This window comes from Etheostoma cragini, chromosome 13 (genome assembly GCF_013103735.1).
Source record: "Etheostoma cragini isolate CJK2018 chromosome 13, CSU_Ecrag_1.0, whole genome shotgun sequence".
In the NCBI taxonomy this organism is placed as follows: domain Eukaryota; kingdom Metazoa; phylum Chordata; class Actinopteri; order Perciformes; family Percidae; genus Etheostoma; species Etheostoma cragini.
Window position 1 is genome coordinate 18,240,025 of NC_048419.1, and position 15,169 is coordinate 18,255,193.

Sequence of the window (15,169 nt, forward strand, 5' to 3'; positions counted from 1 at the left end):
GTATAATAGTATGTTGTAGTCATAGTAACAGTATAGTATATTGAAAAATTTGATAAAAAAGACATAGTATGTGGAAAAAAATTGATAAAAAATCATAGTGTAGTATGTCAAAAAAGTCATAGTATAGTATGTCAAAAAATTGATAAAAAAGTCATGGTCTGGTATGTTGAAAAGAGTGATAAAAAAATCATATCATAGTTTGTAATTTCCGCCTTCACTACAGCTTGGACATGAAAAGGATAAAAATGCAGTAAATTGATGCAGCTGGGAGTCGAACCTTGGGACTTTGTATCCAGGAATGAACATCAACATGTGGGTGTGCTCTCTACCTACTGAGCTACCAAACAGTTACTGAATAGTGTGTGGAAAAAATTCTTTAGAGTATGGTATGTCAAAAAAAAAAAAAAGACGCAAAGAAAGTGATAAAGTCATAGTATAGTATTTCAAAAAATAGTCATGGTATAATATGTAAAAATTGGGATATAAAATTCATAGTATAATAGTATGTTGTAGTCATAGTAACAGTATAGTATATTGAAAAAATTGATAAAAAATCATAGTGTAGTATGTCAAAAACTTTTTATAAAACAATCATAGTATAGTATGTTGAAAAAAGTGATAAAAAGGTCATGGTATATTAAAAAAAAGTCATAAAAAAGTCATAGTACAGTATGTTGAAAAAAGTGATAAAATAGTCATAGTAGCTACAGTATGTCAAAAAAGCTTGTAGTATAGTATGTTGAAAAAAGTAATAAAAAAAAGTAATTGTAGAGTATGCCTAAAAAAATGAGAAAAAAAGTATTAGTAGTCAGTAATAGTATTGTAGTCTACGCCATAAAAGTGATAAAATCATAGTATAGTATGTCAACAAACAGTCATAGTATAGTATGTTCAAAAAATTGATAAATAATCCATAGTATAGTATGTCAAAAAAAAAATAATACAAAAATGTCAATGTATCAAAAAGTGATAAAAAAACGGTACTATAGTATGTCAAAAAAAATTGTTAAAAAGTCATGGTATATTATGTTGAAAAGAGTGATAAAAAAGAAATATCATAGTGTGTCATTTCTGCCTTAGACATGAAAGGGGAGAGAAATGCAGAAACTCAATGCAGGTGGCAGTCGAACCTTGAGTCTCTGTATCCAGTAACGAACATCAACATAGAGGTGTGCTCCCTACATACTGAGCTACCAATCAGAAAAACAGCCCTTGAAAAATTACAGTATGGTGTGTCAAAAAATAGCTAAGACAAAGAAGTGATAAAGTCATAGTATAGTATGTTGAAAAAAAATTGAAGACGCCAAAAAAGGGATTAAGTCATGTGTCGTATGTCGAAAAATAGTCATGGTATAGTATGTTGAACAGAGTGATTAAAAAGTCATGGTATGTAAAAAAATGATTTAGTTATATAACTACTGTAAAAAGTTATAGTATGATATGTCAAAAAAAGTGAAAAAAAGTCATAGTACAGTATATGGAAAAAAGTGATAAAATAGTCATAGTAGCTACAGTATGTCAAAAAAGTTTATAGTATGGTATGTTGAAAAAAGTTATAAAAAAAAGTAATTGTAGAGTATGCCTAAAAAAATGAGAAAAAAAGTCAGTTTGTCGGACAAATTTAATAGTATTGTAGTCTACGCCATAAAAGTGATAAAATCATAGTATAGTATGTCAACAAACAGTCATAGTGCAGTATGTTGACAAAATTGATAAATAAGCCATAGTATAGTATGTCAAAAAAAGTAAGAGTATAGTATGTTGAAAAGAGTGACAAAAAATGAATATTATAGTATGTAATTTCCCCTTAAGACATGAAAGGGGAGAGAAATGCAGAAAGTTGATGCAGGTGGGAGTTGAACCTTGGGACTCTGTATTCAGGAACGAACATCAACATATGGGTGTGCTCTCTACCTACTGAGCTACCAAACAGTGACTGAACAGTGCGTGGAAAAAAAGCCTTAACAGTATGGTATGTAGAAAAAAAAAAAATTCAAAGACGCCAAGAAGGTGATGAAGTCATAGTATATTATGTCATTAAATAGTCTTGGTATAAATTGGGATAAAAAAGTCATAGTGTATAAAAAAGGGATAAAAAAGTCATAGTATACTATGACCAAAAAAAGATAAAATAGTATAGTATGTCGAAAAAAGTCATAAAAAAATAATTGTGTTGGAAGTTTGAAAAAAGTCCTGAATCAGTCATAGTATGTTGAAAAAAGCCATAGTACAGTATTTTCAAAACAAAGAAGAAAATGTCATAATATGTAGTATATAAAAGTTATAATAAAGTATGTCAAAAATAGTCATAGTATAGTATCTTGTAAAAAGTGATACAAATGCATAATACAGTATGTAGAAAAAAGTGATGAACAGTCATAGTAGAGTATGTCGAAAAAAGTAATAAAAACGTGATGGAAAGGATCATCAAAAAAAGTGATAAAAAGTCATAGTATGGTATTTTGAAAAATATTAATAACAATGTATTGTGAGGAACACTGAATGTAAACAGGAAAACTCCTATGGTAACTTTTGGGACAGTAGAGCTTAAAAATCAGGAAGTCAGGACGCCAGGACGAATCAAACCTATCGCAATTCAACCAGGAGGATTCCTCACCGATTCTGTGAACGCAGACATCTGTGGCTGGGCCTATACATAAAGGTCTGTTCTGTCTCTTTCTCTCACTCTCCCACCCTTCTTGTTTTATTTTCTGATTATTTCCAGCACCACATATTGCATCTACTCATACACGCCACTGCAGTGCATACAGCACCCTGAATACACACTGATAAACACCCCCTTTTCCCTTTGTGATACAGTTGTATTCCTGATTCAAATGAAATATTTATTGTATGTCACTGTGTGGGTTCCATTCCTATTGTGGCTTTACCTGATACCATAACAGGTCGTAGTGTTTCCAATCGTGACTGCTGGATGGCTATTTCTATTCCCAATGATGCACCATTGTGTTTTTCTCCCTTTTCTCTCTGAAATGAAGAGTCTTTCCTCCTACATATTTGTTGAAAGCAGTCATTTTCCATGATGCATTCCTCCCACTCTCTCTTTCACTCAATGTAAATCTCTCTCTCTCTCTCCCTCTCTCTCTTTTTCTTTCACACACACACACACACACACACACACACACACGCACACACACACACACACACAAAGCCCCTCAAATGGACTGGGCCAGCTTTCTCAGCCCCACCCTACTTCATTGTGGTGGCTGCCCTCCTTCTTGTGAGCCTGCAGTGATCTGCTGGATGTTCCCTAATCTATGGCTGTTACATAATCTGCAGCAACATCATTCATGGAGCCACTGGCTGTCTCCTCGTGTCAGGCTGTGGTTATCACAGAGTTACAGGGCAGAATAGAGGACTGGGAGAAAAGGATGATAGATGATAGCTATATTGGAGATGAATGGATGTATAGAGTAATAAGTGAATTGTTTAGATGTGTGGGGCATCATTTGCTGCAGATTACGTGTGGGGATGTAAACGTGCGTGTATATAGATTGAGTGTTTGCAGCAGATTATGTGGAAACTCTTGTGTGGGGCTGTGAGGACAAGCGTGGATAAAGCGGAAATTGTGTTGTTTCAGTGTGTATATGTGGACAGTACAAGCAAAAAGCGGGGAAAAGCGGCAAAAAAAGGGAGCAGAGTTTTTGTAAGGGCCAGAAAGTAGAAAATTACAACATCTAAATCTGGCTAAAGCAAATCCTGAGTAATCATTGCTATGTGTAGTATATTCGGAACCACTGAAACAACCTGCTGAGACCTTCACCACACTGACCAGTAGGCTGCAACTAGTCGGCCTTAGAGGCACAGACAGGTCTCATCTATCAAAACTTTTAACAAACAACTCAAATTATGCTTAGTGTAAGTTCATGAAGGTCACAGTCATAAACCCGCTGATTTAATTATCATTCCTATCATTTAATTTTAAATGGGACTCCCTTCTCACTGATCCTTACAGCACTGACGCAGCTTCACTCACTGCAGAGGCTAACAATGCTTTGCCTCCACCACCTCAGCGTCCACCTTCATAGTTCAAAGTTCCTCACTTGACTCAAAGTTTTAAATGGTTTTTTATATCTTTCTTTTGGCTCACTCTTTTATACCCAAAGGGGTTTCTGCACAGTGCTCACTGTTTCAGCTTAGCATGCTGCTTAGCTGGTACAAGGAGCATTCTCAAGAGTGGAGCCATCAGCGCCAAGCATAAATGTATTTCCATTTCTTGTAATAAATGGTTAAATCCATGACAAGATTGTTCCTGAATGACAGAAGAGTTTAGTCCACAATGGAAAAAAGAAAACAAATCATACAGCCCCAATCCCTCAATAAAGACATTCAACTGATAGAAACGGTAGTCTAAACATGTAAATAGAAGGAAAAACGTCCGAAACAACAATTCACCAAAGATTGACATAGGTTGAAAAGATAAAAGCACTGCCACTAAAACACTGAAAGTGGTTTATTCTGTGCATGGCCAAAATATAGAAACACAAGAGACATACTGCATATAAGTTGGTAACACTTTACTTGAAGGTATCTACATAAGAGTGGCATGCCAATGTCATAAACACAGTCATGACACATGACACTGTCATGACACACATCATGACCCATAACACCCAATTTCCACCGGATGCGTAACGGCTGCGGATCGGCTCCGCTGCGTGACCGCTCCCTGCTCCGCCGTCTGTCAATACCCACCAGGTCCAGATTTGTTGCAGAACGGCTGTGGCCATGACCGACAGCTGAAGTCTCAAGGAACCACAAGATCTCGCAAATTCATGTAGAATAAAACCACAAAAAAAACTAAAGTTTGTTTCCATCCAGAGGAGTAAAGAGGAAACAACTCTGTGCTGTGTTTTCAAGGTTAAGTGCAGAGAAATACGATCCGCAATGAGCACAGGTTATTTTATTTTGAAACTTAACGAGCTGTTTTATTTTGTTTATGTGCTTGACTTCCTGTCCCGCACTATCTGCCGTGTGCTGAATGCTGCGGAGATGTCCACCATCTGCCCCGGAGGGATGCAAATCACCGGAGCTGGGACACAGCAGGGACACATCTGGGACGCAGCCGTTCTGCTGTCCGTGGAAATACACACATTGACTTTAAAGGAAACCTAATGACTCCAGACCAGAGCGGATCCGCAACCGTTACACATCCTGTTTGGGGGTAACCCTGTATCTAACCCTAACCATACCTTGTCATGACAAAACCAAATGACACTTTCTAAAAGAAGCGTTGTGTCATAAATGTTTTTGACTTGTTTAGATATGCATTCATGACTAGAGTCGTGAAAGGTAGTAACACTGAGGGTGATCACGAAAGGTAGCACTAAAATGAACTAATAAGTGTGAAGGTAGTCTCAAGTGGGTTAGGGTTAGGGTTCTATCTGTCTAAATGTTTTTACTTTTAACTGTTTATACTTGTGTTTTATCTGTTTAACTGATTTTGTGTAAAGCACTTTGAATTGCCCTGTTGCTGAAATGTGCTATACAAATAAAGCTGCCTTGCCTTGCCTTGCCTTGCAATGACCGTATTGCATCACTCTTATTTAGATACCTTCAAGTAAAGTGTAACCCAAAAGTTTTGTAAAAGCTATTCCATGCTTTATAACCCTTCTTTATGATAAACAAACTTCATTTTCTGTTGCAGGACTCAGCAGCTCAGAATGTAACCTGCTGCCACAAGGCAAGACAGACTGATGATGAGTAACCTGTCAACAAACATCTGCCTTTAACAACCCATACAGTAAGCGTATGTATAACATATAAAATGAACACATATGGTTCTTGTGATATGAATGCATATGCACAGGCACGGCCTATATACGTCTTATTTGATGTTCACTATTGATGCTTTCATCACCTGTTTATAATTGCTTTCTTTTTGTCTTAAATGTTATCCCAATGACAGAATGCCTAATTGTATTTGAAAAAGAGTCAAGTATTTAAAATTAAAAAGTATATCTACAGCCAATGAGCCCAGAATGGATTCACGTAAACAGCAGAGACAAACAGAACTAGACAGACAGGAGAATAAACAGAGACAAGCTTAGCAAGAGACAACGACTGAGAAAGTCGAACCAAAAAGATCAAAGGCATGATGAGTTGATAGGCCTAGATTACATATAACCCTCCAGAGTAGTGGGACAGAATGATATACAGGCACAATTCTCTCTTTATTGGGTTGACCCTTTGCACCCAAATGACACATTTTGCGATTACTCAGTCTAACCAGAATGAATAATGAATAATACGCATTCTGCTGGAATGTGTATACCAATGGTTACAGTGCAAATAGGAACTGCTTTTAGCTAGTGCAACATGACCTTTCATAGTGCAATTTCACAAAAATGTAAACAACTATAGTTTAGCCTCACATCAGCCAGATGTGACTGATCCACATAAAAATCTGTTCTCTGTTCATTTGCTGGGATTAACAAATGTTGACTTGCAAAGTGCCTGCTGGTACTAAACCACCACTTTCTGCATCTTAATGTAAAGGTGCTGGTACGTTATTAATGTGTGTTGGCGGTCAGCTCACGTTTTGGACTCAAAATGCCTTTTCTAATTTAGCAATTTCATGTCCCCAAACATTTCATAGAGAAAATACAAACCCCAGTTCCAATGAAGTCCAAGCTTTTTAGGAAAGTGTTGCATCAAATTCAAAATGAGTGAATATTTGCAAAAAAAACAATAAAGTTGAACATTAATTTAGTTTGAACATTACATATTTTTTCTTTATAGTGTAAAATTCAACTCCAAGTTCATTGGAAATGGTGGTGTTTGTTGAAAATGGCGGCTCAGAAAACAAGTACTGATGAGACAACATCAAACTTTCCACAAATTTATGTAAAGCCTTGCTTGTTATTTAGCAGCTCACTTTACATCTGTGAGAAAAGCCAGAAGTGTGGTGGAGCAAGTGAAGTGGCTTGATGAGGAGATGTGGAGGCACATAATGAGGCTAAGTGAAGCCCTTTTCCTTTCCTGTGAGTGCAGCATCAGCTCTGATCATCATTTATATCAGAAACTCAGTGCAATTTTTTAGGTACTGTATGTATCTTCACTCAGCATCAGTTTTCCTACTGTAGTTCATCGATTGGCCACTTAAGGCTGGCTCCAAAATGGAGCTAACCTTTATAAACTCTCCATGTTGAAAAGACTAACTAAACATGTTTGGGGGGTGATTTCTTATATACCTAATTTGTTGATGTTATGATCAGGCTAACACTTCTGCATAACTAGGAGTGTTCTGCTTTGGGTGGCAGATAGGCTGCCACCATCTGAGGCGAACATAGACTGTAAGCTTCATTCAGCCCGCCTCAGCTCCTCCACTTTCCACCTATTTGCCCATTTTTGGATTAGCGACATCAGGCACTGGCAAGATGGCGACAGTCAGAGCCACCGGGAACTTCCCAGTTTAAGCTTGATTTTGACTCTTCATTAACCAGTGGTTGGTGTCACGTCCACAATTATACAGTCTATGATGTAAACACAATAATTGCAAAACAGTGGAGCAGACTTACTGAGGAAACTTCTCCGTCGTTCCCCGCGGCAGAAGCTGCAGCTGCAGCTGCAGACTCTTGGGCCGCCACTTTCATGGCTGCTGCCTTCCTCAGCTCCCGGTTGGCCTGCAGAGTGGAGAAGTAGTTGACGGCTGCAAACTCAATTAGAGCGGAGAAGACAAAGGCAAAGCAAACGGCGATGAACCAATCCATGGCTGTGGCGTAAGAAACTTTGGGGAGGGAATGCCGAGCGCTGATGCTGAGCGTTGTCATGGTCAAGACAGTGGTGATACCTGCATACAGGGAGGAGACAGTAGTTAGAAATGTACTGTTCTCAATTTCACATCTTATCTTACTGTGGCATTGACAGCGTTGTCTTTGTTCTTGTTTTTTTTTGTTTCGGTATACTGTGGCAAAATGTAAGCTGAAACTAGTTTTGTCTTATACGAATAATTTGAAATTCTTTTGTAATACGTTATTTGCTTTAGAGATTTAAATGATTTTTGTTTAAACTCCACACATGCAAACATGATTTTTCATTTGCTGGCCCCTTTCTGATGAGGACAAATATATCAAGGCCCTCTTGACTTGATCTTTAATACTTAAAGCTGTTATCATTATTCCAGTAAAACATGACACAATCCTATCCTGAATAAGCAGGTATATATAATACATGGTTGGACAGTGGTTGTTCACCATCATCTTTACTATCAGTGTAGTAGTATAGTAATGTTCCAGAACAGTATGAAGGAAGTTGATGAACAATGAGTGTGAGAGTATAAAGGTTTTAGTTTTCTGTTTCTGAGAAATAATCATATAACTGAACACCTGGAAATGTTTGTCAATGAATAATAATGTAGAGGTTGATTATGAGAGACCATTGCAATCAGCTTGATTTAGACACACACCCCAGACAAACATATACAAATATATGTAATGTTACAATGTATTGTTGTGTGTTTTTTTAGCCTGTCATTTGACTTTTGTCTTTTCTCAAAACTAATAGATCAAATATAGCAGGTATTCTCACCAAAGCTATTTTATCATTTATGTAGCAAACAGAACTGCAGGATCTCTTTGGAAAAAGCAAAATTTACCATCTGGCAAATAAAGCCTGTGATCACATTTGTATTGCAGAGTTGACACACTCACGGCTTCAGGATTTATTAGACCACAATGCTGCCGAGATGATTCAAAGCTACTTTCTAGCGAGGTCGCAGCATGTACCACAGTGAGTCATTTTCTGTGGTTCCATTCAATTGTCAAGCACATTTTAAGCCAACTTTTGAAAACTAGGAAAAAAATATGCCAAAAGTGACAAGTTTCCATCAACTGTCTATGAGTAAACAAACAATAATCTGACAGTAAACACAGTAGAATAAGTAGAGGTTTAAAACCAGGAAACAAAGCAAGTCAGCTTGGCAATCTAACCCATCTACAAGAGAATAAATGGATAAAGGTCTTCAGGAATTTCGTTCAAATGGGCAAATATGAATTGTTCCTGCGTGTCAGCTAGTATAGGTCATGTTTCATGATGTCCGGAGAAAAAAAACATGTTTTGGGAATATCCAGGAAGACAGATGATCATTCATTTGAGTTAAATATTCCCAACTTCTTTGGCAAAGACATTTCCACATCCCATTTAGTGCAACAACACCATAAAGTGAGCATCAGACTCGTAAGCATCTGTAAGCAGGGTTCGCGGTTGCTTACGGGTTTGGACCAATCAGTGGCCCGCGTGACTGGAAGATATTGATTGAAAGCTGGGGCCCCTATCACGTTTTCGTCACTTGCACCAATCCCAGCAGTCCCATGTGCACTCTGAGAGTCACTGACCATCTCACATTACAAATTACACCAAAAAGAGAAACAACTAAAATATGCAATAATTTAATGATTAAATAAGGTAGTGTCTCCAAACTTACTTCAATTATAACTTGTCTCCTGCTAGATGTACTACAGCAGTTACTTTTACTCTTTTTATTTGTAGACGTCTCTAAGCCCTCAACACAACAGGGAATGCTATTCTGTCCAAAGGCAGACTAACCCATGCACCTGCTCTGGCATGGCAATAAAAGAGACCAAATACCTGGAAACATTCTCAAGAAAGCCATCCAGTAAGAGGACCCTGACACAAGCCACAGAGCATTCATATATCCATTTATCTGTTAATATGTAGTTCCCTTACAAGCTCCTGTTGAGTTGATAAAAACGTAAACTGACTGAGAACGGATGCATGGAAAAGAAGAAAAAAACGCCTGTATCAGTGGATAGGTGGGAGACTAAAAGCAACATGGTTTCCTCAGCTGAAGAGTGCACTGGGATTATCAAAATCTGTAAAGAGTTTGTCTAAACTTCTGGCCATAGTTCCAGATTAAAACACAGACAGCAAAGACCCCGTCGAGCACTGCCTCAAAGTTCAGAAAACTAAGAAAAAACACTGCATAGGTCTGAGGCGACTCATACATTCTCTTGAATAAGTGATAGTTTAAAACTAATACAAAAGGTCATGACAGGTTCATTTTAGAAGTCATTTAAAAGTTTCAAACTATCAAAACACAACAGAAATAAATATGAAGAACACTGCTGCACATGCTTAAACAAAATGTGCACTGTTTATGCAAATTCAATAGCAGCGTAGGAGCTTGTCAGGGATTTAATGCACCCAATAATGTCTCAAAAGCATTTTGTACACACCACTTGCAGTGAAAGCTAACATCTCTCAAATTCCAGCTCCTCCAATAGCCAGTTAACGCTGACTGTCTAAAGCCCAAGCACAAGTTAAAAGATTGCAAAGGGGAGGAGGGATACAGGAAGAAAGCCTGTCAGGGGTAGGAGGAAGAGGCAAGAGAAAGAGAAAAAAACTGAAAGAAAGAAAAAGTGTAGGAGGGAGGGGGTTGGCGTATAAAGACAGGATAAAAATGAATTGCTTGGGGCATTTAAGTGCTTTTATAAGCAAAAAAGCAAGGTACAATTTAGGCCACACTCAATTAAGTCTGTGTGACTTGTGCTCAAGGGACATTCCGCTCTTAGAGAGGTTGTTGACAATTCAGCACACATCATACTATGACTTAATGTACTGTCTGTGTGGAGCACATCCGTATAGCAATTATAGGACACTTTCTTTCTCCCATGCACTATCAACAGCATTAATGCAACTTACTCAGATAATGTTTTATATTTAAGTGGTTCCTGTCTCTTATACCAAAATAATATATGACTACCTTCTGGAACAAGTACTTGATGAGCAAACATCACTGTTTGAAGGTAAGGTTTGGCCTTAGTTCATTAAAAAGTACACTATGCTGAATTTGATTTTCTTTATAAAATTTCTGCTGAACTACCCAGTGTACAGCTATGTCCAGCACTTATTTTTACCAACAGCCAATCAAGAGAATGAGCTTTTTTTTTTTTTAATTCTATACCCTGACACTGAATAAAATGAAAACAGCAGTTTGAGTGAGGTGGATGAGATGCCACAGATGTTCTTCCCGCATGGGGTCTCAACTTTCACGCTTCTACTAATGATTGGGATTTATTCTCTGAAGAACTGTACAGGCTCGTTGGAGCGCTGGCTTGCTTCCAAGGACAAGCACAGACCACAGAACCATAATCTACAAGGGCCAACAATATTCCGCTCAGCTGCAGTTTGTTGAAAATTATCATTAGAGGAAATTGGATTAAAAAAGGTGAGAAGGAATTTCTACAAACTTTCCCCATGTTCTCCTCTTTGCTTTGTTTCTGCTATTTTGTCTTTCTCTCTCTCTCACTTCTCTCAGTCTCACTTTCTCCGTCTCTCTTCAGTGTGGCTCACCCTCTCTGCTCCCGAGGCTAGAGCTTGGTGGCAACTGTAGCGTAATGTAATGTGAGCAAGCGGAACCTGTGAGTGCTCAGAAGAGGGCCAAGTAAACATCCTCCCTCTCACTGCCCTTCCATGACCAATTTCATAAATTGTATTCCCAATTAATTCATCTACAGTCCAGCAAAGGAGAAATAGACATAATGAAATAAAGGTTAAAACATACTGTCGAGTGATGGCTGTGTCTATCTTTGTTCTCTTGCAAAAGGTTATTTTATAAGGAGCAGACTGTGTGGTTCAGACCAATCAGTGTGCAGCAAGCAGAGAATAGTATGCTTGCTTAAAGTTTGCAGAGCTAGAATCACTCTGAGATCAACGAGCGGGTGATGACATTTTAATTTGAGTTTAGGATACTTGACTTTAACAGCTGAAAACAGTGAAAACTAAAACTTGATAAACTAAGAATCATCAGAACTACGAGAACTACTGGACGATGCATCAGAGGCACAGTCTTAGACATTAGTTCTACTCAGTGGATTTAAGTAATTCCTACCATACAAAAGAACAACTGAAAATACTTATTTCTAAGATAACAACAACGTTATTTGCAAGCTGTAGTTTTGCAGTTTTTGACAGCTAAAATGAAAAGATTTTATTCCTTTTCCAAATGATTTCATCCCAACAGGAAAATCATGTGCAGCATGTGTCCATCCATTTGCTTCAGTCTGCATCAATGTCCCTCTTCACTTGAAACTATGCATGAAACGTACAACTGAATTTATACAGCATATGAATACATTTAAAGAAATCTTACCAAACACAGTGCGAGCTGGAACTGATTCCTTATTAATCCAGAAAGAGACTTGGGCCAGGATGACAGTCATAATACAGGGAATGTAAGTCTGAATCAGAAAGAAGCCCATTTTCCTTTGCAGGTGGAAGTGGACTGTCATGATGACATATTCACCTGAGAGAGTAAAGAACACATCAGTCAAATCAGTCATTTTATACTGTATGTAGACACAGAAGTGGTACTTCAAACATTTTGATTGGATATTATTTCATAACATGATTGCACTTTTTCTCACCTAACCCAGAGAAACCTTGTAAAAAACATGTCGCACCTCATATCAAAAGAACCATATAAAAAAACCACATACTCTAAGAGAGCTTTGAAATAGTAACCTTGAGATGGTAATCTCAACCCATCCTGAACATTGGACAACACAATTTTGAACACATTTCTATTTATGTCTTATCACCTGTGTTGGACTTTAGCCTCTCGCTTGACACTGTCTGACCGATGAGGTCGTACTGCAGCAAACTGGATGATTCCTGTGGCACCTCTACAGAGGACAGAGGACCCTTCTTCCAAGTGTACACAATCTCGCTGATGGGGTAAGCATCTAGACAGGATGAATTGAGAACTTTGTTAAAACTTAGACATCCACCATTTCCAAAAGTATTTTCTTTATATAATTTAGGACACAAAGTGCAAAGAAACTTTTGACACTTTGAGAGAATAACAGATAAAGGGACAAAGATGATTATTGCTGCCGGTTTTCTCCCTTTTAAAACTGACCTACTTGTCTGCATTCTGTAAATAAACTAATAAATAAACAAGCATTCATACTAACAAATAACACTGAAAAAGAAATGTGCACATGTAACAGCTGAAGAATGAACTAAAACATTATGTTTGTGCCAAAGAAAAAGAAAAAGCTGGCGTATTCATGTTTTTGAAAACATTTGAGTGAATACAACCATCATTCAAAGGAGAGAAGCAAATCGCTGGTATTATTACGGGTACAAAATTATGGGAGTTAGAGATAACCTTTAGATTTTCATTTTATTTCATTCACATTTTGTCAGGCCCAGTCTTCTATACACTCTGCAGATATTGAATGAGGAACTGTTGGCATAAATCTTTTGTAGTTTTTTTTTTTTTTTTACAGTTCCCCAAATGTCCTGTTAGCAATATTTTAAATTAAAATCTTTAAATAACGTATTAGTTACTCGGTGCCAGAGTGGTCATCCGAGTCAGGATGTCAGACCAGTGAGGATTAACACAATAAAAAACTCACAACTTCCAAACTTGAGGGGGCAGGCATGGCCATCCATCGGGAAGTTCATCAGACGCATGGGACACTCTGCATTTATAGTTAATCTGTCGGAATAGAGAAGAGTTGAGAGGGGTGTTTGATTTATTTTTGATAGTCTCTTACTTTCTCAGTAATGACTACTGCTTTAAGCTGGATCCAGTCTTTGTGGTGCCATGCTTTACAGTGGCTTTACAAACCAAAAACAATATGTGATGTAAAGTGGATGCATGAACTCTGTAGAGATTAAAAGGTAATGATTTTGCATAATAGCAACATATGTAGCTCTCCCAAATGTAACTAAAGACAGTAAATTTACAATAAGTATCACAGAAAGATCTTTACTTAATCATTCAGTTCAAATTTTGATCACAAAAAAACTTTATCATTCAGTGTTTTTAACTAAAGTTCCTCCACTTAAATATTCTAATTATTTAAAAAAATATGTTTTCCTGCCATCGGTAATTGAAGGGGAATTTTTTTTAAATCTACATTGGAACAACGCCGGAGTCATGTTTGTTTGAATTGCGTTCCAGGCCTGTTTTCAGTATCAGATGGCCAATATCTTGTTTTTTGGAATGGCTCTCTTCATTTTGTTTTATGTCTGTGCATTTTCTTGGATGTGTATTTGTTTGATTTGCTTTCCAGGCCCGTGCTCTATTCCGGTCTTGGCTGGGTTTGGAGATCACTGTCCAGCACTGTTACCTCATGGTGTAGAGGATAGTTCCGTTCTGCATGATGCGGAACAGCTTGTTGGGGGTGGTCATGTTGTGAGAGATCGACCTCTTGCCATTTCGAAAAAAGGTGTCCGGCGTCCATATCTTGCTGACCATCAGGTTGTTGAGCCGCAGGATCTCAATGGGGCCTTCGAATTTTAGCCGTTCGTCGATCCATGTTTGACGAAAGAACACGTCCATGGTGTATTCCTGGATGGAGGTTAGAGTGTCGGTTAAGGATTTATTTACTACTACTACTACTGCTTCTATTACCAATCCTACTGCTGGTGCTGCTTCTGCTTTTGTAGCTACTATCTCAACAACTCCCGGAGAGAATGGCAGATGGGTTTGTGAGCATGGTTATTTTGTTGGACATGATGGAACAAGTACTGGCAATGTGGTCTGTTTTTTTATTATTTCTGGACTTTTTTACTATTTTTGCTAGTACTAATCAAATTAAAAAAAAAGTCCATGTATTTATGATTTTCACAATCAAGACCTAAGACACAGTAGAGACACATATATGCCGTAATATTCTAAAAACAGCACTAGAATTATGTTTCTTTTTCATGTACAATATATTACATTCATTTACAATACAATGCTACTCAAACAGATACCAAGACATAAAATATATAAATACGTTATAAGTTCATCTTATATTTCGTCTTATGTTCGATGGACTGCAAGTTATAAAAATAAGGTGAATTCATGAATGATTGATAATAAAATCATTAAACGTGAAAACAGTTTATTTGATCTACAGAGTCAGCAAAAACTCTAGGATACCTTTTGATCAAATGGATGGACTTGCTGCCCTGAAGAGCCTTTTACATGCATCTCTAAAGAACTGCCACCAGCATATCACATGGCAGTTCAAGTAGGCTTTAGATGCAATGAAAGCCTAAAGCCAGAGCAGTGTAGAGGGCATCAGACATACAGCGCTCAGCCTATCCCATGACAGGAGTGGCAAACCTATCCCGTCCCAACATCAGCCACATCTCTCACTCTCTCTCTCTCTCTCTCTCTCTCTCT

General features: G+C 37.7%; 1 protein-coding gene across 1 annotated transcript in view; it reads right to left on the bottom strand.

The window, feature by feature from the left end:
- Positions 1 to 15,169, bottom strand: part of gabra6b (gamma-aminobutyric acid type A receptor subunit alpha6b) — a 31,853-nt gene that overhangs the window by 15,195 nt on the left and 1,489 nt on the right. The window contains exons 4-8 of the mRNA XM_034889043.1: positions 14,124 to 14,344; positions 13,404 to 13,486; positions 12,582 to 12,725; positions 12,134 to 12,286; positions 7,542 to 7,813 (exon numbers count right to left, since the gene is read on the bottom strand). Of these exons, the coding sequence (XP_034744934.1) occupies positions 7,542 to 7,813; positions 12,134 to 12,286; positions 12,582 to 12,725; positions 13,404 to 13,486; positions 14,124 to 14,344 (873 nt within the window). The remainder of the gene's footprint in view (positions 1 to 7,541; positions 7,814 to 12,133; positions 12,287 to 12,581; positions 12,726 to 13,403; positions 13,487 to 14,123; positions 14,345 to 15,169) is intronic.